Below are 27466 nucleotides of genomic sequence, written 5' to 3'. Positions count from 1 at the left end.
GGAGCGGATAACTGTCCTTGGGACAAGCCTTATTCAGATCAATAAAGTCGACGCAGGTTCTCCACTTTCCATTAGTCTTCTTGACTAGGACTACGTTTGCTAGCCAGTCCGGATATCGAATCTCACGAATGAAGTCAGCCTTCAGAAGCCTCTCCACTTCTTCTTTTATTGCCTGTCGCCTTTTAAAAGCAAAGTGTCTCCTTTTCTGTTTCACCGGTCTGCAGGTTGAATCGACACCAAGCCTATGAGTGCTGATCTCTGGATCGATGCCGGGCATATCGGCAGGAACCCATGCAAAGACATCTGCATTGCCCTGGAGAAACTCGGTGAGTTGATGTTGAATGCTACTACTAAGGGAGGAACCGATCAGAGCGACTTTCTCACCGTCCTCCGGGCACAGTGGGATGGAGAGTAGGTCCTCAGCGGGTTGAGTACCCCTGAGTTCGTCCCTTACATCAAGCAGTTCGATTGGCAGTGATTCCACTGCGTTTTTTCCTTTCAGTGCCATTGCATAGCACTCCCTTGATTGAGGCTGATCTCCGCGAACTTCCCCCACGCCATTAGGGGTTATGAATTTCATTTTTTGGTGGTAGGCTGAGGCGACTGCTCGGATCAGATTCTGGCCAGGCCGTCCCAAGATAGCATTATAGACCGAGGTGGCCTTCACTACCAGGAAGTTAACCATGGCGAACGCTTGACATGGTGAATCTCCGACAAGAACAGGGAGCTCGATCTGTCCTACCACTTTTACGACCTCTCCGGAGAAGCCGAACAAATCTGAGTTCGCCGGCCTTAGACGGTCGTCGCCTATCATCATTTTCTCGAAGGCATGGTAGTATAGAATATCCGTTGAGCTCCCGTTGTCCACAAGAATTTTCTTTACCTCCCAGTTAGCAACGAGCATGGTTAAAACCAATGCATCGTCGTGGGGCAAAATAAGGCTGTCCAGATCTGCGTCCGAGAAGGAGATCTCATTCTCCGTTCTTGACTTTTTGCTGGTTGTGTGAACGGCGTTAACTTGCCGTGCATATGCTTTTCGAGCAGCAGAGGAGGTGCCCCCAGCGGCTGGTCCGCCCATGATTGTATTGATAACCCCCCTTGGTTGAGATCGGGGTGCCTCAGGCTGCGCGTCGGTGACCTGAGAAGTCTTATCCTGAGGAGGGGGCTGCTGTGATCTTCGAGGGCTACGGCCCTGGGGACTCTTTCCTTTGCGCTCTTGGGTGCAGCCGTCATTCTGGATGTATTTTTTCAAATAACCCCGGCTGATCAGCTGCTCAATTTCTCCCTTGAGCTGCCAGCAATCCTCTGTGTCATGGCCGTGGTCCTTGTGAAACCGACAGTACTTTGAAGGATCTCTTCTGTTTCCCTTGGAGATCATTCTAGGTGGCCACTTCACAAACTCCTCCTCACTGATCGCCGCCAGTATGTGCTTTCTAGAGGTATTGAGAGGTGTGAAGTTCTCTTCTCTTCTCTGAGGGGGTGGAGACTTCTCTTTCCTGGGAGGTTTATCCTCCCTACGCTGTTTAGGCAGATTCTTCTCTTCAGAGGTTATCCTCCGGTTTGAATTAAGAGCTGCCAGTGTTTCTTCCACTGTTATATACTCTTCTGCCCCGGCCATGAGATCCGCCAGTGAGTGCGGATTTTGCCGAGCCACCGCTCGACGAAAATCATCAGATCTTGCACCGGTGAGGAGTGCGTTCATAGCCGCTAAGGGATCTAAATTGGGCACCTGTAGTGCCTCCCTGTTGAAGCGGCGGACGAACACCTTCAGGGGTTCATTATCATCCTGTCGCAAGGCCATCAGGGATGCAGTCGTTTTCTTCGGCCTACGGCTACTCATGAAATGGCGGATCAGATCCACTCCAAAATCATCGAAATTGTTGATGGAGTTTGGTTTGATCCTGGAGTACCAGTCTCTTGCCGCGCCAGTGAGCGTCGTTGGGAAGGCTCTGCAGATGAAGCCGTCGGAGGCGCCGTGGAGGAGCATCATTGTTCTAAATGTCTCCAAATGATCCACGGGATCGGTAGTGCCGTCGTACTGAGGGACGGCAGGCATTTTAAATCCTCTGGGTGCTGGAGCACTCAGGACATCACTAGTGAACGGCGTTCTGCTTGAGAACGCTCTGGAGGCGGGCCGGCTCTGATCCTTCGCCAATTCCTCTATTCGGTGGTTCATCTCCTCCATTCTCTGTAGCAGCGGATCCGTTCTGCGGTCTGGGGACCTGATTCTTCCCACAAATGGGCTTGCCGCAGAACCGGACTGACTTTCCGGACTCCTACGACGAGGCCAAGATTTTGCCGGTGGCAAACGATCTTCGTGAGGCCGGCGCCTCTGCGTGGAGCGAGACCGCGATCTTTCGCGGTGATGAGGTTCTGTCTGGGCGTGCCTCACTATGGGGCGATAAACTTGTCTAGCGGAGTGATGAGTTCTGCCCTCCCCATGACGTGATGACTCTCCCCTGTGGACTCCTTGGGCAGATCGCGGGGCCTCTGGAGGAGGTGGAGGGGGTGCTTGAAGTAGTTGTTGGTACTGACCAACAAGGGCCGTCATCTGCTGGAAGAGGGCTTGGACTTGCTCCGAGGTGGGCACGGGATTGTGATGCTCCGAGCGAGAAAGGCTTTGGTCGGCAGATGCTGCCACTACCATCGAGGCGATTCGACCGCTCCGGGTCCTGCGAGGTAGCGCGGCTTGGTCGTTCTGCGCAGAAGCTAACCGCGCACTCTTGCGCCCTGCCATTTTTGTAAGTGAGATATGTAAGAACAGCTTTTAGTTCTTGGTCCCACGGATGGCGCCAATCTGTTAAACCAAAAATCGGTAACAGGTACAGCAGTGGCGTAAGAACTGAGAGCGAGTGACGAGGGAGGTTGAGTATGAGTTCTGTGGTGAGTGCTTAGTCCTGCACAAGGCAAACAAGGTCAGAAGACCAGACCGGATTTTACTCCGGACAGGTCCTTCGACACTCAAGTCAGTATGAGCAAGAGTGAAGGGAAATGTCAGTTTTTAGGGAGAAGAGGGTTTTTAGCATTACCCATTAGTCTGAGCTTTAGTCCCCTATTTATAGGGGAGATCTGTTGAGGTGTCCTGGACAGGTGTCCAGGACAGGTGGTGGTCTGTGAGAGGCTGGATCTCACCTACTCTGGGACAGGTGGCAGCCCGTGAGAGGCTGGATCTCACCTACTCTGGGACAGGTGGCAGCCTGTGAGAGGCTGGATCTCACCTACTCTGGGACAGGTGGCAGCCTGTGAGAGGCTGGATCTCACCTACTCTGGGACAGGTGGCAGCCTGTGAGAGGCTGGACCTCACCTACTCTGGGACAGGTGGCAGCCTGTAAGAGGCTGGTGTTTTCACACCCCATCATGGATGTTCAAGATACCCTCATAGTCAGTGGAAAGAACATACTTATTCCATCGAGCATCTTGTAACAACTCCATTCCATAGATAAAATACATGTTTTCAATCATCTTATCGACTAAGATGTGACTCATAACAAAAGCCACTCAAGGGCAACTACACTGCAAGTCTGTAACAGACAAATTGCCAAAGATCCGTGATTAACAGCCTAACATGCGCCCCCCAAAGGCTACTAACATTAGCCCATTGAATCCTTCAAAAAATTCTACTCCCGCCTTCTCTGCACCTGCTTTTGCCAATTCATCTGTTATATCATTAGTTGATCGCCCCATATGTTGAATGCAAGGTAAATAAAATAGAACTCTGCATAAAGCATAAACTCTGTGAAATTTGGCTTGTTCAATGTTTGTGTGTTCTATGAAAATAGGAAATGGATATTCTGAAAATGTGAAAAGGATAATTGGTGATATTACCTGGCTATATAGAAGTATATATGCTCCCAAAGAGAACCTCCTCTAGGTCTACTTTCATGACCCGAGAAAAGTAATTAGTGAGCCCAAGAAAACAAAGCATCTAAAAGTAAAATATACCTGATAAGTTTCTTAAAATCAATTACTTTACCGTCAGTATTCCTGTACTAATTCCCACAGATGTCAATGGTACAGCATATGTAATGGCCAAAAAGAGAAGCATTCAACATGTCCACATGAACATGCACATGAACAGAAATTGTATAGATGGGTACCATCTCCTGCTTCGTTCATGTACTTACAAAGGTCCAAAATATAGGGAAATGTTAGTACCTTGTTCAATTTCCGCCCACCCTGCGCAAGTCAATGAAAAATAAGAGGCCCGTAAGCAAAACCTTGAGAACAAAAATTATATGTGAAAGACGGTTCCAGTTAGAATATGGAATCTCTTAAGAGTAGATGCTAACATATACGAAATTTCAAAATTACATAAAAGAGAAAAATCTCATTTAAGGTCCAATTACTAAGAAAGCTACAGTAGCACGTTGGAGGCCCAATGACCAATAAAGGAACCAGGGCTATTGTGTAGGGCTCCCCAATGGTTATTAAGGCTACCGTGATCCACATGGAAGGCCCAATATATATCAATGAACACAAACCTATATCAAGTGAATCAAACTTGATAGCAACATCACTCAATTTTCCTGTGGCCCTGTTGGCTTTGGGTTTTGACAACCAATTGTGAGCCCAAAACTTATTATTGGACTCAAAATTACCACTTCACTCCAATAATCAATTTTGGACATACAAGTGGTTCTGAAAATAAAAAGAAACAGGGAACTAATGTATGCTATTTGGTTTTTATGTGATAAAGATTCATTGGAATACCATTAAAAAAAAGATTCATTGGAAAGGCATGTTATCAAGGAGTGCAAGAAGGGACAAAATGTCTATTTGCTTTTTAGGTTTCTTCTAAAATTAATGGGCAATACATTAGTTAGAGCTTTTCAATTGGAATTGATAAGTAATATTCCAACAATTAGTTAGAGCTTTTCAATTTTGAGACAAACATTAAATCTGAACTCTCATTAGTAGTTTGCCTTCTTACAATTGGTTAGAGGCTTCTTAAATATGCAAGATAGAATCCTAAATTTGGTGGGGATATCACAGCATAATCAAGATTATTAATAAGTGTACATCAGCGAAGAAAAAGAATGATTAAGAAAAGCCACATTCAAAATCAACTTTGTGTTTGTCTAAACAAGCCCAACACAAATTACACTACAAAAAATAAACATATAAGAATATCAACTGTACACAAATTACGCTACAAAAAATAACAATATAGAATATCTACTGTACACAATTACACTACAAAAAATAACCATATAAGAATCTATTGTAGGGATCACAATTAGCAACTGTAAAAAATGGTAAGGTACCTACTACTGTGCTATATATTTGACAATATTTTATTAGAACTTGTATAGAAAGATCTAGTGAAGCAAAAACAGCTGCAGCATGCCCAAATAATCAAGTATGACCATAGGATTTAAGCGAAGGATAAATCCTATGGTCATACTCAAAACGTACTAAGGATTTGTTTTGAGCGATCAAATATGATCTTAAATCCTATGGTCATATTTTACGAATTGAATCTTCATTTCGAAACATGAAATAATATAATATTGAACTTTTACCTTCCCAATGGATGCACCCATCATCAACAAAGCTCTGAAGGATCCCGGAGGACCCAGACAATACATCAAAATAAAATGCAAGAACTAAACAATCAAAATAAACAAAAGAGAAGGCCATAAATGAGAATTGAAAACAAAGGGAAAAGACTCAGATCAAATTATGCTTCAAAATTGTTTAAAAGAAGGAAAAAAAGTATGATACAATAAAAACCCACAAAATTTCATAACTTCAATGGCTACTCTTCTAGGTTGCCAAGGAAGATAGGTAACATCAATTCTTCTAGATTGATGGTTGCAACTCTTCAAGGATGCAAACAATAGGGGAAAGCTCTTACTCTTCAAGGAATGAGTGAAACTCTTCTAGGTTTCAAGGAAGAACTCTTCAAGGTTCAAGGGAAAATGCACTAAGCAAATTTTCATTCAAATATTCAACTAACTCCATTACATATGTTTGATACTCTTTAAATAGAGAAATACATGAGAAAATTCGTTCAAACTAGTCCACTAACTAGTTTAGGGACTCACATACCTCATTAATAGTTTAGGAACTCTAAACACATTAACTAGTCAAAGCTAGCAAACACAGTCTACCAAAATAGCCATAACTCTTCAACCACTTAGCCAAATTAGGACCATGAATATCTGTTGGAAAGATAATTCAAAGACCTACAACTTCCTAGTTAAGCATTTTCTCTGATTCGTCCATCTAGAGGTCCAAAAATGGACTCCAAAAAGTGGTCAGACTCATTAATGCGGGACTCCAGCTCGATCAGCGTGTCCATGGTGGTCTTTATGCTTAATGGATTCAAGTTGGACATATGCCTTGTGTTGGGCTTGGATGCGGGCTGACCTTCTCACTTCCTTAGGATGGTTCATCTGGGCTTCAAACTTGTCAACCTCATGGGTGTGGGCTGCATCATTCCCCCATTGTTTGAAAGAATTCGTCTCTGAATTCGAGGTATCATCATCAGTGGAATTTCCCATATAAGGTGTCAAATGGCGGACGTTAAACACATCATGTATCTTCATATGGGAAGGAAGCTTGAGACGATACGCATTGGGATTGATGCGTTCAAGTACTTCAAGTGGACCAAGCTTTCTATCACTAAGCTTGTTGTAGCTTCCAACGGGGTGACGTTCTGGTGGCAAGTAAGCCCAAACAAAATCTCTGGGTTCAAATATGACTTCATGACGCCTCTTATCAACAGCCTTCTTATAGGTCTCAGATTTACTTTCCAGCTTACGATGAACATCTTCATGTATAAGCTTTATTTGAGATACAAAATCTTCAACTTGGGCAATGGGCTTTTCAGCAAATGGAATAGGTGCAAGATCTAGTGCTGACTTGGGTTGTTGCCCATAGATAACCAAGAAAGGGCTGCAACCTGTAGAACGGTTCACCGAACTGTTGTAAGCAAATTCTCCAAGTGATAGGCGGTCTTCCCAAGAGCGGGGATTGTCATCAATCAAGGTTCTCAACAAATTTCCCAATGATCGATTTACAACTTCGGTTTGCCCATCAGTTTGAGGGTGGAACACAGTGCTATACTGCAGTGTGGTCCCAATACTCTTCCATAATTGACGCCAAAAGTGACTAAGGAACTTCGTGTCTCCGTCTGAAGTGATGGTATTTGGTACTCCATGCATTCTGAAGATTTCTTTGAAAAATAAGCTAGCAATGCGTGAGGCATCCATAGTCTTTCGGCAAGGTATGAAATGTGCCATTTTTGAAAATCTATCAACGATCACAAATATGGAATCCATTCCTCGGTGTGTCCGTGGCAATCCAAGGACAAAATCCATGGATATATCCTCCCATGGTGCATGTGGTATAGGCAAAGGCAAATAGAGACCGGCATTTGTAATTTGTCCCTTACCAATTTAGCAATTTCGGCATCTCATAATATAACGATGTACATCCCGTTTCTGATGTGGCCAAAAGTACTTTGCTGAAACAAGCTGGAGAGTTTTGTCACGACCGAAATGACCTTCATTATGTATCTCACCAATCACCTTTTGCCGAAGAGAGCAATCTGGTACACATAAGCGATTTCCTTTGAAGAGAAAACCATCACATAAGGTGAAATCAGCAAGCTTATCATCTTGAGCATATGATATGAGTTTGGAGAAGTATTCATCTTCCATGTATAGCTGTTGGAATGAGTCAAAGCCGAGCACAGTAGTGCGCATGGTATTGAGCAAGCTTTTCTTTCGGCTGAGAGCATCGGCAACCTGATTTTGTACACCCGCCTTGTGCTTGATGTTGAAGGTGAAATCTTAAAGATATTCCGCCCATTTTGCACGCCGAGAATTTAGCTTTTGTTGACCTGAAATGTACTTCAATGCTTCATGGTCAGTGTACAAAATAAATTCTCTATGGATTAGGTATTGCCTCCAATGCTCAAGTGTGCGAAACAAGGCATAAAACTCCAAATCATAGGTACTATATTTGAGTTTGGCACCATTCAACTTCTCACTGAAGAATGCAATGGGACGTCCTCCTTGACTTAGAACTCCTCCTATGCCGGTTCCGGATGCATCACAATGAACCTCAAAAATGAGATCGAAGTTGGGAAGCGCAAGGACCGGGGCTGTACATAACTTTTCCTTGAGTTGTTCAAAGCTTCTTTGGGCTTCAATGGTCCACTCAAAAACACCTTTCTTCATACAAGAAGTGAGTGGGGCAGCAATAGAACTGAAGTGTGCAATGAATCGTCGGTAGAAGGAAGCTAGGTCATGGAAACTTCGAACTTCATGCACGTTTATTGGGGTTGGCCATTCTTGGATCACCTTGATCTTGGCATCATCAACTGAAATCCCTTCTCTTGAAATGTTAAATCCAAGGAATAGGATTTGTGGCACCATGAAGTAACACTTTTCAGGGGCTGCAAATAAGCGTGCTTGCCTTAGCAAGCGTAACACATCTTGAAGGTGCTGCAAGTGCTCATTAGTAGTCTTACTAAAAATCAAAATATCATCAAAATAAACAACCACAAAACGTCCAAGATACGGCTTTAGAACCTGTGTCATGAACCTCATGAAGGTAGAAGGTGCATTAAACAATCCAAATGGCATGACTAGCCACTCAAATAGTCCATCTTTGGTCTTGAATGCCGTCTTCCATTCATCTCCGGGCTTGATTCGGATTTGATGATATCCACTCTTTAAGTCTAACTTTGAGAAGATGGTGGCACCGAAAAGTTGATCCAAGAGATCATCAAGACGAGGGATCGAAAAGCGGTATTTGATAGTGATTTTGTTGATGGCTCTACTATCAACACACATTCTCCAAGTGCCATTTTTCTTCGGCACCAAAAGGGCTGGAACGGTACATGGGCTGAGGCTCTCCCTTATGAAACCTGTGTTCAATAGTTCCATGATTTGCCGTTGTAGTTCTTCATGCTCCACTGGACTCATTCGATAGTGAGCTAGGTTGGGTAAAGATGCACCAGGCAGCAAGTCAATTTGGTGCTGAATGTCTCTCATGGGGGGAAGGTCTAATGGAAATATATCTTTAAATTCTTCCAAAAGAGGCTTGACTTGGTTCGGAATGATTGGTGCAACCACATCTCCAATATCGGACTTGTTAAGTAAGATGTATATAACACTAACCCCTTCCATAGCACTCTTTATATCTTTCATCACAAGAAAATTAGAGGATGTGGAGTTTTCAACTAAAGGAGTTTGAATTGGTTCTTTACTAGGTGCTAAAGTAATCTTATTTCCTCCATAGTCAAAAGAGTAAGTGTTGCGATACCCGTCATGGATTGTTTTCTTATCAAATTGCTATGGACGGCCAAGGATGATATGACTACAATCCATAGGTATAACATCACACCATATCTTGTCAAAGTAGATGGAAGCAATAGAAAGATTGACAAGACAACGTTTGGAAACGGTTACCTCCATACCTCGCTTTAACCAAGACATCTTGTAAGGGGTTGGATGTTCTTTCAACTCCAATTTCAGCTTGCTTGCCGCCGTCTCAGAAATTACATTTTCACAACATCCGGAATCAATGATTAATCGACATACCTTTCCAGAAACAGTGCATGCTGAGTGGAAAATGTTGTTGCGCAACCAACGATTTCCAGCTTCTTGTTTTGGAGTTAGAAAAATTTTCCGCATTATAAGGAACTCACCGGTATCGGCATTAAGCACTTGCTCATCCTCCAAGTTACTCTCATCATCCTTTGGGTCAATATCAGTTTCTTCCTCACCCGGATCATCAGATTCATTTTCCACAAGTAATGCTTTACCCGCTTGTCGCTTCCGACAATTGCTAGCACGATGTCCTATCTCACCACATGAATAACAACGCATACCGGTTGTAGAGCTTTGACCGGTAGGAGGGGGTTGATTAGAACCCTTGGACGGGACAGAGGCTTTGTTAATGCTATTGGTGTGTGCAGTTGTGTTTCCGGCTTTGGTGGTGCCAACCGAACCTTGAACTGCTCGATTTGTGAAGGATGTGGCTTGTTACTTTCGAGAGCGTGAATGCTCCACCTTGAGAGCTCTTTGGTGTGCATCTCCCAAATCCCAGATGTCAAGAACATCAAGGGTATCTTGGATATGAAGTTTAAGGCCTCCCAAATACTTGTTCGCGAGCATCTCCTCCGGATCTTGAATATTGTTGCGAATTACCAACTCATTGAATTCATTGGTGTATTGTTCCACCGATCGCGTACCTTGCCTCAAATTTTGGTACCGTTGGTACAAATCCCTCTTATAACCTTTGGGAAGGAAGTACTTGCGGATCTTGTCCTCAATCTTTCTCCATCGAGTGATAGGATCCTTACCAGCAGAGTGGCGGGTTTGCTTCTCACGTCTCCACCGAGCTATGGCCTTGCCTCGGAATCGCATGGCAATGATGCCAACACGACGCTCTTCCGGGACATTTCTATGATCAAAAACTTCATTCACAAGTGTTAACCAATCAATGATTTCATCAGGGGAATTAGTTCCTATAAATTCTGGAATGTCTCTCTTGATTTCCTTTTCCCAATCCGGTTCTCGAACACCTTGTGTGTGGGGTTGAGAGCGCCTACTTTGTCGCAAAGATTGAACACTTTCTGAAGAAGAAGAATCACCATTGGTTCTTCCGGATCTGGAATGGGGTGGAGGATTGTTTGCTTCAGCACGAAGACGTTCAACTTCTTGAGTCAAATCATTTATTTGTTGTTGCATATGCTGCTGCAAGTTTTCAGCAAGTGTGTGTACTTCATCCAAGGGGATTGTTCTACCACCTCGACGTTGGGCTTGTCTTGGAGGCATTGTCCTCTCCTCCAAAGCTCTGATACCAAAATGATGCAAGCCTCTCCAAGGCTTCTTGGACTAAGGATCGGGAGAGTGACAGACACACACTCAAATGCTCAAGAATTCGGATTCAAGAAAAACAGATTTGCGCAAGTTCGGTAAAATGAGCGTATCTCCCTCGATATAGGTCGGAATGACTTGATTCAAAAGCCAAAATTTTAAGGACTCAAAGATCTACAACTTTACTGATAAAAGTTTGCTCAGAAAAATACTGGAAAGGGCTTGAAATGGTGATGGAAGTGGATGAATGCGAATGGACAGGTTTCTGGAAATAGAGCGGGGCAAAATAGAGAAAGATAACTTCAATGGCTACTCTTCTAGGTTGCCAAGGAAGATAGGTCACATCAATTCTTCTAAATTGATGGTTGCAACTCTTCAAGGATGCAAACAATAGGGGAAAGCTCCTGATCTTCAAGGAATGAGTGAAACTCTTCTAGGTTTCAAGGAAGAACTCTTCAAGGTTCAAGGGAAAATGCACTAAGCAAATTTTCATTCAAATATTCAACTAACTCCATTACATATGTTTGATACTCTTTAAATAGAGAAATGCATGAGAAAATTCGTTCAAACTAGTCCACTAACTAGTTTAAGGACTCACATACCTCATTAATAGTTTAGGAACTCTAAACACATTAACTAGTCAAAGCTAGCAAACACAGTCTACCAAAATAGCCATAACTCTTCAACCACTGAGCCAAATTAAGACCATGAATATCTGTTGGAAAGATAATGCAAAGACCTACAACTTCCTAGTTAAGCATTTTCTCTGATTCGTCCATCTAGAGGTCCAAAAACGGACTCCAAAAAGTGGTCAGACTCATTAATGCGGGACTCCAGCTCGATCAGTGTGTCCATGGTGGTCTTTATGCTTAATGGATTCAAGTTGGACATGGACCTTGTGTTGGGCTTGGATGCGGGCTGACCTTCTCACTTGCTTAGGATGGTTCATCTGGGCTTCAAACTTGTCAACCTCATGGGTGTGGGCTGCATCACAAAACCCACTAATCTCCAATCACAGGGATTATGGATAAGAAAGGAGGAACATAGAGTTTCACTTTGGCTTCATTGCATTAAGGATTGGCCTTATAAGTAGTACTTTCGAAGTAACCCCTATTTCTATCAATCCATGCATTATTGAGGACATTAACGACTCCATCTTCCTTGCACGTGTAGGTAGCTTTCATGTTAATGCAGCTTTTTGGTCTGAAACCTAGAAGGAAATGAAGCAATCTCGTACCGACGACCCATATACTAATTTTTATGCAATTACATTGTATCATCATCTGTTACAAAAGATACTAAAGATGCTGCATTTCTTCCAGGCATTTCCATTACACTCCAAGATGCCAATGTCATCATCCATGTGACATGCCTATACCATATCAATAAAGATACAGATGCAAGTGGTAAGCTTGCTCGTTGGACTGTAATTTCACTCCACAAACTCAATAAAAAGATGGATAGAAGGATGATCACTGTGAAGATGATACATAGTCGAACAACATGATCTTTGCAAACCCACAATTAAATGAATAAAAAATGGAACCCTCAAATGAGACGCCCACCTTCAACTGAAAATTGAGCTTCAATCCCAAATATAAATCATGCAGGTTTAAACTTTTAATGCAACAATTTACACCGTGCTAAAAGGATTGAGAGGGTTGGGAGAGACTCACCTGCCGACCAAATTAGAAGAAATCTAAATCTTCTGCCAATGTCATCGTCCAAGTGACATACACAAGTACTATAACAATAAAGATACAGATGCAAGAGGTAAGGTCACAAAAGTGCATTCGTTGGACTGTAATTTCACCTCACAAATTCAATGAAAAGATGTATGGAAGGATATCACTGCGAAGATGATACATAAATTGACAACATGATCTCTGACGAAGGTGGGTGTCATCCTTTAAGAACCCTCAAAGGATGACACCCACCTACAACTGAAAACTGAGTTTCAATCCCAACAACCAAAGACGAAGGTGGCTAGATAGAACCAAATCAATCTTATGTAAAAAGAGGATAGTAATATGATCATTTCAAGTCAAACATATTTTTTTTTGTCTGATACACACAGGATACACACAGAAAACTGGAAGGAAATAAAATAAGCAATGAACTCGCATGTATTGCTAGATATGTTACTCTGCTGAGAAACCATTGAAATTGTAAAACCAAAAACTATTCCCAAGGTTCTGCTATTCCCAAGGTTCTGTTCTTTGGATGTACACACAATTGCCATTTGGGGGCACAACCTTCATTGAGGATTTCTAAAATTTGGAATCAGAGGCCTTGGACTTGTATATTTGTGGACAAGCCTTAAAATCTTAAAACTCAGCATTGCCTTGATAAGGCTAGGATCCAACTTGGTTATAAATTTTGTGCAGCACTCCATAAATATTTCAAGTTTAAAAGCTTCTTCAGCACCACTTTTATAAAGATTACATTTAATACCCACTACCCATGGGCATTTCCCATTTTTTAGATGAACTTCATGAAAATTTCATCCTCCTTTCAAAGCTGCTAAGAAGAAAAGGGGAAAAAGTAATAGAAGTTTCCACAAACCATTGTCTATTGAAAATTATGTCACTCGAAAGTCAGTACCCAATTAAAAAACATTTTAATATTTTCATACAAAAAAAATTCATAACAAATTTTCTGAGCATGTAATGGTTTGTCAGAAAAAATGAAATGCAACATAATTTTCCAGGAGTTCAAATTTAATACCCACTTACTGTAGGCATTTCTTTTCATGACATGAATATTGCTCGTCCCGACACTTGAATGATACATAATCTCTTCTTATAAACCACATATTTTGACATCTGGATATTGCATTTGGCGTTTTATTAAAAAGACAGACATTTGAATTAAAAAAATTAATTAGAAAATATAAACTAAACAAATTAATTTAAATGAATTTAAATGAACAAATAAGAAACTTTACAGGAACTTAATTGCAAGGAGAAAAAAAATCTGTTGATAATCTTTATAACAAGGAAAATTTTCCACATCCATAAAAATATCAAATTATCGAATTTACAAACCTATTTGAGCACGCAAATAAGATCCAAATAAATTTATAAAATGCACAACGGCGAAGTTGTCCAACCCATCTGAATACTAAATTGAAACTCTTGGTCAAATCCGAATATTTGGTGAATTAAGGATACAGCCCATGGATTTTCCTTTTGAAACCAAAATCCCCACATTCAGATAATGACCAGAGTAACAAAAAACAACTAAACTGAGATATATGGAGCAGTTGCACCTTGGATTTTTAAATGCCCACCCTGTTTGGGTTTCCACATAAACATGAAAGTCAACTGGTTCACAGAAATGAAGTGGATAAAGATGGAGAGAGAGAGAGAGAGAGAGTACGTTGAGCAGTTTGGTAGAAGCAAAAATCACCAGAAACCGTATTTCCGAAAAGATTCAGGACTTCTCCTTGCATGTTCTCTAAAAAGCAGCAGACGGTATGCAGCGAAACCCCACTTGGCAAAGCATCCATAAGATGGCCAGACACCTGGTGGGACGGTTGATAAAGTCAAGAGAAGAGGCCAGCGGAAAGAAGGTGATTGGTTGAGAATGCGGTCATTGTTTGGACACTTCTGCAAGGGTAACTGGGGGGACAAAATCACGAAAATAGTATAGGGTCTAGAGGCGTGAGATTGTTTTCTATGAAATAAAGGATGAATCAAAGGCAGTTTGAGGGACAGGTGGTGGGAGAAATTCGTCTCATTCCGACGCATGCTGGGTTTGAGGGACAGGTCGTGGCAAAAAGCAAATCAAGTGAAATGACCAACATACCCTGTAACAATAGGGTATAGAGGTAACATATTTTAAAGCGTAGGCAAACCGGCTGACAATTTTTTCAAACTTCAGGCTTTAAGAGCAGTAGTATAGATGATCGAGACGTGTTATTTCTTTTAAGGGGCATTTACTGTCCAAAATACCCTCACAGGAAAGGTTTACAGGTAAAGGCATTTTGAGTCACGATACACTTTTATCAACACACTTAGTCTGATACATGGCGTCGTCCTAAACCTCATAAAGAAAAATCTTAAATCTCATAAAGAAACACACTTAACTCATAAAGAAATCAACTATGTAAATACTTTACTTTATATCTAAGAATTGCAATGGGGCGTAAAGTACAATTATGTTGTTTAATATACACCTTTTACCATCATCGTCCAATAACCATGTGCATTGTGTTGACCTACTGACTGCTTGGTCAGTCTGCTACCACATATTCATTCAGTCCAAAGATATCAAGTTCCAGAGAAACAGGCCAGTAGAGGCCCGTCCCTTTCAAATTCTGATTAGAAAATCCCTTGAATCTACATATTAGATGGGGAAATGTCACTTTTAGCTTTGAGTACCGACTTGGAAAATAAGACATTTTATGAACTACAATCCGAGAAAATTGTACTTGCAGTCATTTTACTTCTAATAAGTACATCATATGAAAAATTAAACAATGGCAATTTCAAAATTAATGGGTTTTCCAGACAACCAGAAATACAGATTACCAACATCCAAGTCTACATAAAATACCCTAGTAAGAAATAAACAACCCCATGTAATGCACTGGAGCAATAACCAAGCAAAAAAAATTATTGAGGATACTTCTTCATGCTGGTTTTCCAAGTAGATTTTCAGTTCCAACAAAAAAAATAGTTGTCTTATACTATAGGTGGTACTCCTTGTCATATTTTCCCACCAGGAGCTTCCACTCAAGCCGAAAGTGATAGCTGCCATAATCCCAACATGAGCTTTCCCAACAAATGCAATTTAAATATATGTTAGAAACATGAATATAAAAATCCATCTTACTGAAAGATAACAAAAACCGTTTAAATCATTACTTAATAAACAGTGTAGTGTAATTACAGTCACTATAAATAAGAGTAACCCATTTTTATAAACTAAAAAAAAAAAACTCATAGAAATATCAAAAACCAAATAAAAAAATCCTAAAAATCCATATAATACTCTAAACAAGGTCCATTAAAATGATATTTATGAAGTATTTGAAGCATATGTGGCACACTTACAGCTAGGAGTGGTTAGCTTGAGTGTTCTGAAGCAGGAGAAATTATCTGATGAAAGGGCCTACAAACATGTAAATTATATCATATATAGAGGACCTCATGATCCTCCATCGTTCACTTTTAGTGTTTGGGGGGATTAAAAAACCATCTCCCTTTTTTTAATTATTACTCATTGTCGTTGTAGTCGTTTAGTTTAGGCATTGTGTGTCTGTTCGGGATGGGACCAAGACCATGTTAATATGCTCAAGATGTTGTTCTAAACGGTCTTGGTTTCACACTCATACCCCGTATAGGACTCAAAATTTGCCCTTTATAATTGATAGTAAAAGCAGTTCTCCAGTCAAAAAAAAAATCCCAATTTGGGTTGCCTTTGCGTGGGATATTGCTTTTTAACTTATTAACATATTTTAGTGGAGATTTTTGTCATTTTGGGCGTTTGCATATTGAAATAAGGAAAATGATATGGTAACCTAGAATTGTGTACCTGTTAGAGATCAAATAACTTTACTACAGTGGAAATTTTCAGTTTGAAAGGATGTCTTTACTAAGCTTGTGATATTGAAATCTAAAGGATACGGTTGGCATTGGATGCTCCTTCCAAATTGAGCTTAATCAATCAGCGGGAGTAGAAATCCAGTCCATCACATTGGTTTTGGGTCCAGATACAAAATCTTAACACTGCATTTCCTGGAGATGAATATGCAATAGATGGACGTCTTTGGGCCATTCTCTTGGGCCCTGTTTTCTTAGGATTTTGAGGATTGATTTCGAGTCCAAAGCCACTTCTTCCAAAAATTGGGTGTTTGCTTCGCAGTTGTAGAATTAAATTTGGACTCAAATCTATTTGACATCCCAGCAACACCGGGTTTCCTCTATTTTTTTTCTGCAATGAAGGATTGATTTGAGCCCAAAATTGATTTTACACACCAAACCAATCACTCAACTTTGCCAAGAATTGGTTTTGGACCAAAATCGATTCTCAAAACCAAAACAAACAGCGGTTTAAGAATCGGTTGATTAGATCTCAGACTAAGAACCTGATACTAGGGGTGCAACTCGGCTGAACCCGAAAAAATCATGGTTCGGGTTCGGGTTCAGGTGACGGGTTGGCCCGACTCGCATCTAAATCCCACATTTTCAAATTTTTTTAGGGTTTTTCCGTTTTGTTTTTTTAGAACATAAAATCCTGAAGGGGAAAGTTATCACTATAACCGGGTCAACCCGACCCAACCCAACTCAACCCAACCCGAATTGGGAAATAGGGTCGGGTCCAGGTTGAGATATTAATTTTTCGGGTTGGGTCGGGTTAGCCTTCAACGGGTTGAGAGTCAGGTCGGGTTAAGGTTGACGGTTTAGAGTTTCGGGTCGGGTTTAGGTTGGCTTCAACCCGACCCAACCCAACCCAACCCAACCCAATCCGAGTTGCACCCCTACCTGATACTCGCTATGATTCTGAATCTAGAGAGTTCTTACCCTTCAAACTTGCACTCTGACCAGACTCGTCAAGCCGCATTACAGAACAAAATCATGCAAAATTTCGTTCTAGGAGAAGAGTAGCAGGGGCTGCATACCATGGAAGTCTCAAGTGTGGTCAAGGCAAGGGAGTTCAAATAGAGATTGATGAAAAGCTCAAATACCATATGAGACTCAGCGCGTAAATAGAAGGTGCCCCTCTCATCCTACTCATCGAACTGCAAACATAGCAGGGGAAACAAACCGGAAAAAAGTTCTTAACGATGCAAGCTTCTATTGTCAATCAATAACTTAAAATTAATTTGAGATGCTTCTATGGGATATCAGTTACTGTCAAGGATGCTACAGAAGGATCCTCTGGTTCTAGACTGTTATGGATCATGGTCTTGTTTTTATTTTATGCAAGGCCTTTCCAAAAGAAAATGATCCTAAGAAGAAAGTGATGCAGAAGCATTCCTTCGCCCACCGGCCTTGACTTTGCTCTACTAGTGTAGTTGATGTTATCCTTTGTGTTACTTGTGTTAGGTGGCATTTTACATGTTCATTTGTGTCTTTGCATCTTAGGAAGGGTATTTTCGTTATCTTTCTAGTACTTATGGCATTTTAGTCATTTTGCATTAGAGAGAGTTGTATTAGTCTTTTTACATTATAATTGCCTATAAAAGGCCATTTCCCACCATTTGTAACTAGACCTTGATTTGAATTAGAATTGAAAAAAGAAGAAGAGAGTTTTCTCTAGATCTTGGATCTAGTGGACTTTGGAGAGAAATTCTCTTGTAAAAGAGGATTTTTCTTGTGGAATTTTCATCCAAGGGAGAAATTGGTCTTGGAGATCAAGCTCCTCCATGGAATTTTAGCTTTTTTTTTACCTTGAAATTCAAGGTTTCATCTATCTTTACTAAAATTCAGCATCCCCTTGCTGAATTTCAAGTTTTTTTCAACAAGAATCCATCAAGAAGAGCTCACAAATCCAAGATCCAGCCCTAACTTTCAACGTTGCCGGAAATCCAAAGCTTCCGCGCATTTTATCCGGCATCAGAAAGGAATTGGAATACCTAGAAATAACAGAAAGCCTTAAAAAATATTGAGTGCCAATGCCACATATAAAAAATTCCTCAATCTACCAAGAGCAATGTTGCCAACCCTATAATTCATGTTCACCAGCACCATAATGAAACTATTAGATCTCAATAGTACCATTTTTTTCAAGCTTTCTTCAAACAGGGTAGGTAAATTATCAGTGTAATTAGCACTCTATAGAGCTGTTGCTGAGCTTCAGTAGACAATGTAAGCTGGAAAAGCATTGACCACTTAAGAAGTTAGTCAAAAATCCTGTACTTCAGCACAGTATATAGTTAGTACAAAGGAGATATTGGATACTCTTTCAGTGTTCCATTCATAGAAGAATACAGAAGTCTCCAGCCAGCTATTGATAATGTGGCTGACGAGATCAATGGTGTTGGATCAAATGTTGACGGCTCTGAATTTCTGATAATGACACATGCAGTGCCAAAGATGTATATGTAGTCTCTATAATCTAATTTTGGATCACAAATCAATAATTCAACATTTATGTGGTTCGTCACGTTATGTAACCGTGTCCATGGACAAAGGCGATCAAAGAGCTTTCACTATTCAAAGACTTCAAAGTTACATGATATGGTCTACAAGACCTTATATACAATCCCGATCCTAATCTCAATACAAAAGCTTCACTCAAACACTGAAATCATGCGATTTCCATATTAGATAAATACACTTGTTCTATGATTTCCCTCTCATCCCCCATCCAGGACCTCTTTGTCTCAAATCACAAGCGTGACCCCTAAGCATATCACTCTACTAAGTACTGCATCTATAATATCTTGAACAAAGTTTTGAGTGAAGTTTCTCTATACGATCATTGCATACAATATGATTTTCTTATCATCAAGGTGGAGAGTGCATTTTGACTTAAGAGACATTCTTATCACCTCCAAAGACTGAACGGAGAGGCATGGCATTGACCTGACATCTTTTGGACAAGGTGTACGTCAAGACAAAAAGTATATAACCCCATTATCGATGGATAATCCAATTAAAACATCGTTTCAAGGGTGATGGTGGACGTTACAATTGAAAGAAGGAAATTGTTCTCAATTATACAAGATACAATGGTTAACAAAAACAGGTGAGAGACAAAGCAGGCGAGATACGTGTTATGATGCATTTTCTATTTGACTTAAAGTAAAAGGAGGAAATGAGATAGTCCAATGCATGTCAGGTATTGCTAGGTAGACCCTGGCAATCTGATCACGATGCAACTCATAGCGGAAAGAAAAATACATTTTTGATGGGAAAAAATCATGTTTTTGCAGAAGAAGATTTTAAGCCTAAATCTTGTAAAGATGAGGTTTCGACTCTTAATTTGCAAAAGATAATGAAAGAAAGTAAAGAATCAAGAATTGAGAATACATTAATAGTAAGGATGATTTTCAATCAACATCAATTCTCAACTCTAGTCTCTTTTCAAAAAAGCATGAAACTTTTGATCCTGGAAAATAATAGAAAACATGAAAATAAGCCCTGCGAAATTGAAAGTGGTCGCACCTGTGATAGTGATAGAGAAGAAAATATAAAAGGTAGAATGGATGTGAATGAAAAAAAAAGCTGAACTCAAATTCAAGTACTATTTTGAAATTATGTCTCTTGAAATAGAAGTTGTTCCTGCATCAAGTACGATTTTTGAAGAAAATATATTTAGGGAAGGAAATTTCATGACTTGAGGAACTTTGATTTTTCAAGATTTGAAGAATTTTATCCTATCTAAAAAGTATTCCTTGTAAATCAAACAAAAAGTTGGAGTATTTTTAAAGGATGATAGGGATTATTTCTTACAATTGAAAAACAAGGAGGAGAATTGATTTTTTACTTTTGGGTGACAAAGCAAAACTACAAGGAAATATCATGATTGGTAACTCCTTAGTTATGCGTGGTCGATGAAACCTTGAGAAATTGGAAGCGTCATTGCTTAAACTTTTCCGAGATGGTTAGTTATCATGAATCGAGGACTAAACATGGAAGAACAAACTTACAATGAAAGTCGGTGGTTTTCACATAGGCCTTGCAATAGTGGGACTACTAAAATTCAGAAAAAGTGAGACTTGGCACTTGAAGATTCAAATTGGAGGGCGAGCTCTCCTCAACCCAAGGATAGCTTATGCAAGCAAAGCTCATGAAGCCCATAATTCATCAAAAGATCATTCAAGAGACGAAGAGGGTCAACTGAAATCCAAAAGTAGGCCCGAAGGTGTGAGAACCATCGTGTTAACATCAAATGTAGTCCCTACAAGATTTCTTTTGTAGCTCCTGCATCAAGCTAAGACCTGCTTGAGGATATGATCCCAGCTCATGTGAATGAATAAACAGCTGTCAATATTCAGACAAAAGCTTATATAATTAACTGAAAGTGGAGAAATCTGGAAAAATAAAAAAGAAATGAATACTAAACCAGATTTTGGAACCTAAATGAACTGGTGTAGTTTTATCGAAGCTAGAAAGCTAAAAAGCGAGCACAAAGATAAAGTAACACCAGAAGGCCCAATTGATAACCAGATGAATCAGCCATAAGTACAGTTCCAGTATTCAAGGTTTAAGCAAAATATCAACCTTAATTATCTACAGCAGAACTACAATTACCTCGACTCGATAATGTATAGTATTTTATTGAATCGCATTTGTGGAAAAACGCGAGTGAGTGAAAATGTATAATCAAGTAATGAATCATCTTTGGTATCATGATAAAAAGATATAATCATATTTATCAAAACACTAATAATAATAAGCATTCATATTCAAATGTAATCCAATAAGTATGATCACCCCATGCCTCATGTCCATGGCAATTGGAAACACTTTCCGGTGAACATATAAAGAGAGGGAAGTGTAGTAGAACCACTTGACCCAGCAGAGTTTGCAAATGAAACAATGAATGATCAACATGAACTTTGGCAAGTACACATGAACAACCTAAATTGAGCACCAATAAATGTCCTATAAACAACAGAAGGCTAATTATGTAACTAAACATTGACAAGCCATGCAGTCAACAAAATAAAAGTTTCTCGGTTTCTTTTTTTACTCAAAAGTGACAATCTTAGTGATCAATAGACCTCAATAATTTGCAATGTAATGCCATTTCATAGGACACGAGAAAATGATTAGTGAATGTCCACTGTATCAAAATTAAACAATTATCAACATGAGTTATCATACACAAAGCATGCAAGCAAATCCTTCATGCTCAATTCTCTTATTTATTAATTATTCATAAGCCGAAGGGCTACCTCTGCGTTCAAAGGGTAGATTTTCTAACCATGAATCATCCAAGAGAAGGGATGAAGATTCCGACTCTGTGGGCCATTCAGAACTAACATCTATTTCATCATAAATAACAGGTCTACATTTCCCATCCCTACTATGAATGATGGCCTGTAATCGGAGATTGCAATGAATAAAAACCAAATCATTTAATTTTTCCTGCTCCATTCTGTTGTGTTTTTTCGTGCGTATGTTCTCAAATGTGCTCCAATTCCATTTGCACCAATAAGAACTACAAGGTTGGCTCAGTACCCGTATTGCAGCCCTTTGCAGTGTAGGGACTTCATAACCATATGCAGCCCACCAGTCACCTAAGTATAATAAAAGAATGACAAGTCAAATAAGTTTAATGCCGCTCCAAGAATCTAACAAATATGTTTTTATTAGCTATAGAGTTTAAGAGTCAATATGAAAATAAAAGATAAGATTTGGGATACATACCAGGGGAGTTCAATGTCCTTCCCATGATAGCAAACTCACTCCCTAGAGCACCTTGTGCGTTTATATACATGGGATGTTCCTTAGTGAATTCAATCTTATCCTTTTCTTCAGTAACCATTTTCAACATTGCTTCTTGAAAGCCACTTCTCATCTTCAGATCAATCTTGAAATTAGGGTTGTAGAAAATAGAAGGATTAAGGAAAGCCGCAGCTGCGTGTAGTGGGGAATGAAGCTGCATATTCCATCTCCTATCAATTATTTCCCAAATTGGCATATATTTTTCTTCAATACCTTTATAGAATACCTTAATTGCAACTTTAGCCCTCTCTATTCCCTCATATATATAGCCCATAGCTGGCATGTCCCCATCTACAATCCTCAAAACTTTAACAAGCGGCTCCGACACACTAACGGCTTCATGTGCCAACTTCCAAAATCTCTCTAAATACAATAATGATTTAATAGCCTGGGCATCAGATCGCCTACTATATATAGATGATAACCACTCTGAATGAGTAAACATATGCTTCAAATTGTCCTCTTGAATCACAATGGATCTCAAGGAAAGAAAATTTGCTACAAATCTAGTAATTCTTGGGTGTATTAATTCCCTCCCCCCTGTAAATTTTCTCATCATATTCAATATCCATGCATGGCTATATACGTACCTTGTGAGGCTCCTTGCCTCCTCCATGACTGTACTCACCCATTCCAGCTTACCGATATCCTCCAACATTTTATCAATGCAAAATGAAGCACATGGAGACCAAAATAATGAAGGATACTTGTTTAAGAGAAGCCTTCCAGCATAAACATAACTTGCTGTACTATCCGTGATAACTTGAACAACATTTTCCAAACCAACCTCCATAACAACCGATTCTAGCAACTCAAACAAGTAAGAAGCATTTTCTTCATGAGATGATACGTCCACTGACTTAAGAAATAGTGTCCCTTTAGGGCATGTAACAGAAAAAACTACAAGTGATTTGGACCTACCATCTGTCCAGGAGTGTGAAAAAATTGTGCACCCGGTATCTTGCCACTCTTCCCTAAACTTTTTATAGGTGTCATTTATTTCCCCTTTCACTTTTTCTAAAAGGGTGGATCTCAACCTTTCATAACTTGGAGGTTTATAGCCTACTCCACACTCCATTACAGCATCCACCATTGACTGATAATATACAGATTTGGAAGCACTAAAAGGAATAGAATTATGGAAGAAAAACAAAGCGATTTTTTTATCAGCATCCTCGTGTTTTTGCCTCTGAGCGTCATCCAAATTTGGCTGTGCACTCGGTGAAGGATGTGGAAATAACAAAGATGGGCAGGTGCTGCCACGTTGTCCACTAGATCCAGCATTGGGATGCAATCTACCACTAGCTGAAGAGCTATTTTGTGGACCATTTTGTATACGATCTATCTTTGGTTTCTTCGGAGTCTTCTGCTTTTTAGGAGCATTTAATATGCTTTGAATCAAATCCCTAACATCATTTGGGACATCGGTACATGGGACAATGTCTTTGTTCTTGATTTGAGCCAGATGAAACTTCATCCTGTAAACCCCTCCACTAAACTCCCGTTCGCAATAATTACATCTAACTTTCTGTCTTGTTGCATCCACCAATACACAGTGCTCCCAACAGGCATCTCTTCCTCTGACCATGGTCCTGAAATACATAACAAATTTAACTCCATCTTCAACTTTTAACAAGCAGCAAAAGTCAATCTCAGAAGGAAAAAGATGAGTGCTACTACTTTAAACAATTAATAATAAAAGAAATTCCTTCTACACCATCTTAAAATTCCCCCAATGATATAGAGACCATAAAATGATAAGACAACCTTTTGAATCAGGGCAAACTAACAGCTCACCACCAGATAATAAGACTAAGATATAAAATAAAAAAAAATTTGGGTAGGCAACAAAGATATAAAAACCTAAGTATTCGCAAGTAATAATCTTAAGAAATATACATGACACACACACATTCATGTGTGTGTGTGTGTGTGTGTGAATACACACGTTTTCCCAGTACAACAGCATAGTGGGGGGTAATTCACTATCAAAACTTCTTCAAAATTAAACTTCTACATCTGCAACTCCTACATAAAGCATGGAAAACCTTGTTCTTCCTTGCTTGAGAATATAAATATTATCGGCATGGATGGTGCTCTGTACTTGACTAAACTTATGCTAAATAATTTCTCTCATTTGAAAACTACCCCCTTGCAATTTAACTATCCCATTTGACTCTAACAACATAGCATCAGAGCATGTTGCTCTCTCCACTGTAGCAACAATAATTATCTTCACAACATCAATGTTTTCTGTAGCCACTAATCAAGAATTCCACTATTTCTTACGTCCTATAATCTCCAAAGAAATGATGAAGAAAGAAAATGTGCAATAATTAGAACATCATTCATTCCCAATGTGGTGACGAAAGAATTACATCATTTAAGTATAGATGTTGGAGTAAATTAGTTTTAACACTGAATTGTAGGGTTGTGCTGGTTTCATTGACAATAGATTGTGTATCTTGATAAATGACTCTTCAAAATGTTAGATTGTAAAGTCCAGAGATCCAAGACAATGATCTGCTTTTCCTTTCATACTTGCTATTATATCATGCAATTCTAAGTGTACTAGATACTAGATAGCACTTTTTACTATGTCTGCAATTGTTGAACCATAAATGATTAAATAACGCCAACTCTAACAGCTTAAGCTTTTGGAGTAATTGGTTGTTTCACATGGTATCAAAGCTAATGCCTCAAGAAAGGTCCTGGTTTCAAACCCCAACAGAGTGAATAGACCCGCCATTTCTTGAAATCTCTCTTCTGATTCAAAATCGTGGTGTAACGTAACTCCTTGATATTGGCCAACCCAAAAGAGGGGTCACATGTGCCACGTGTACGGCCAACACGTGAGGAGGAGTGTTGAAGTATAAATGATTAAATAACAGAAACTCTAACACCTTAAGCTTTTGGATTAATTGGTTGTTTCACAGCAATGAATAACAGAATTCTATTTCTGCACTAGATTTGGTGATCCATTGGGTAGCTGAGTAGTAAGCATTGGGATTTTAGGCTGGTAAAAGCAATCCCTAATCGAGATTTCCCAATTTATGTCCAAATCATCATTAATCTATCACTACTAGTGACAAGCAACATTTTTTTTTGGGTGGCAGAAATTCTAACAAATGCCAATTTCCATCCACAGATGAAATTATAGGGTTACTTGAATGAAGAAAAGGGGTCAGAAATTCAAATTATGTGGCACTAGCTTCAACAGGTTTTGCATCAAAGAAACGAATTAATCATAGATAGAAATATTGCATAGAATTTCAGACCAAGCCCTAATTCAAAAGCTTATGGAAATGTAAATGGATAAGAAGTAGAGATTGGGGAAAGAGAGTGACCTGATTCAGAAGGATCTGTTTATTGAAGCTCCTTTTATTGTCAGCGCTCAGAGGGAGAGAGCTACGAGAAAGATGGGGCGAGGAATCGGAATCGGAATCGGAGAGAGAAAGAGAAGAAGAGCCGAGGAAATGTAACACCACGGCGATAAATTACATATCACTCGCGATGCTGGCTAGCGAGGAGAAGGCGTGGTAATGAAATCGTCTCCACGTGCAAAGCGAGTCACTTTTCCATGGAAAATTCAATGAATGAATTTTTTCCATGTTTTCACGGAAAACCTAGTAGATCCTGGAATATTTTTTCCATGGAATGTAATTTTCCTTAAAAAAAATAAAATATCCCATATTTTTTCCTTGCATCCGGACACTCCACAATGGTTCCACACAATATGGGAACGATTAATGGTGAGGATCAATTCTAGGGGCCCACACGGGGAACCCTAAAAAAAGGCTTCATCAATCTATGGGATCCCTAAAATAGGCTTGATCAATGAAAAAAAACTTTGGATCATCTAATCAAGTTGTTCTTAAATGGCATTTGGCGGGACTTGTGGTTACTTATTGGACCAACAGATCAGACCACATACAAGTGGCACAGGCAGGGACAATTGAGTGACAACAAACCTTTGAATCATGGCCCTTTTATTTTCATACACTGTATATAAGAAAACTTGAGTGGCCATGGAAAAGCCCCAGAGTAATTTAAAACTTTATGTGTGAGTTTATTGCAGTTGTCAGGCTTTCACATACGCAATAGTACTATTTGCTTTTCAAAAAAAAAAAAAAAGGTTTATTGTAGCCATTAAATATGTTACAAATGTAAATTTCCATTTTGAATACTAAAACTCTCACCTTTTCATTCCTTCGGAGTGGTCAACCATGACCAAGGTTCAAAAATTTTGGTTTCGGACCTTGGAATTTTGAAATTTCGGTCGAAATTTCTGTGAAATATTAAATTAATTTTTTAAAAATAGAATTTTTGGGTCAAATTTCGGAAAAACCAAAATTTTGATCGAAATTCCAAAATTTCGGCCGAAATAAATGACCGTTTTGGATTTTGGTGGTTTCGTTGTCGGTCTCCACCAAAATCCGAAATTTCGGATTTCAGTTGAAATTTAAAACCATGACCATGACTTGGGTAGGGATCACCAAGTTAACGAAATTATTGAAAACAACTGGGATGCCAATCGATTAAAATGTTTTAGGGAAAAATACAGACACACTCCCTCTAGTTTCTAACACATTCAATTCTAACCCTAACTTTCAAAACGTGACCAGTATACCCCTGAAGTTTTTTTAACGTGACGGAGTAGACCGCAAGGCAGCAATGACCAAAATGCCCTCGTCTTCCCCAACTGAAAATTAGGGTTTTCAAACTTGAAAACTGAAAATTTAGGGTTTGACAAACCCTTGTTTATTTATCAACATAAACCCTCGATTTAGGAGTGTTATTTGTCTTCATTCACACTATCATCATGATTTTTGCACATAAACTCTAACATTTTAGGGATTTTTGTTTTGTTTTTATCAATGTTTTTTTCTTGAAATGTGGGTTTGATGTAGCCATGGGGTGGGGTTTCATTGTCTGTGGTGGAAGTGACGGCGGTGGGCGGAGATGGTGACAGCGGCCGTGGGAAATGGCTTAACCCTAATCCCTCTGCAAATGAGGGTATTTCTGTCCTTAAAAATATTAACCATTCTTAGTTTCAGTCTTTCCGTCAGGTTAAACTGACTGGTCGCTGACGGAGGGGGTGTACTTGTTACGTTTTAAAACCTTAGGGGGTGTACTTGTCACGTTTTGAAAGTCAGGATTAGAGTTGAATGTGTCAGAAACTAGAGGGGGTGTAAATGTAATTTTTCTAATATTTAATGG

General features: G+C 39.7%; 1 protein-coding gene and 1 long non-coding RNA gene across 6 annotated transcripts; both read right to left on the bottom strand.

The window, feature by feature from the left end:
• Positions 1-3384: 3384 nt before the first annotated feature.
• On the bottom strand, positions 3385-14449 carry LOC143876569 (uncharacterized). Its single transcript, XR_013250419.1, has 3 exons — positions 14220-14449; positions 3826-4176; positions 3385-3715 (listed from the first exon to the last, which is right to left on the bottom strand). It is a non-coding gene; the product is annotated as an uncharacterized LOC143876569 (long non-coding RNA).
• Positions 14450-18875: 4426 nt separating this feature from the next.
• LOC143877364 (uncharacterized) lies at positions 18876-25776 on the bottom strand. 5 transcript variants are annotated; one of them, XR_013250605.1, is made up of 5 exons: positions 25594-25776; positions 22169-23838; positions 21723-22038; positions 20443-20776; positions 18876-19382 (listed from the first exon to the last, which is right to left on the bottom strand). XR_013250605.1 is itself a non-coding variant. In XM_077379374.1 (4 exons), exons 2-4 carry the CDS (start codon positions 23832-23834, stop codon positions 20757-20759), a joined length of 2031 nt encoding a protein of 676 aa, XP_077235489.1. In that variant the 5' UTR covers positions 23835-23838; positions 25594-25776; the 3' UTR covers positions 18876-20756. The 5 variants fall into 5 exon arrangements, 4 of the variants coding, with proteins under 4 accessions (XP_077235489.1, XP_077235486.1, XP_077235490.1 ...); XM_077379374.1 differs by having other exon boundaries at positions 18876-20776; positions 21694-22038; XM_077379371.1 differs by having other exon boundaries at positions 18876-20776.
• Positions 25777-27466: the final 1690 nt, after the last annotated feature.

The sequence above is a fragment of the Tasmannia lanceolata genome, unplaced genomic scaffold (genome assembly GCF_043159265.1).
Source record: "Tasmannia lanceolata isolate RefF3 unplaced genomic scaffold, GAP_Taslan_0.1 ptg000005l, whole genome shotgun sequence".
NCBI classification, from domain to species: Eukaryota; Viridiplantae; Streptophyta; class Magnoliopsida; order Canellales; family Winteraceae; genus Tasmannia; species Tasmannia lanceolata.
This window is presented reverse-complemented; position numbering and strand designations above follow the sequence as displayed.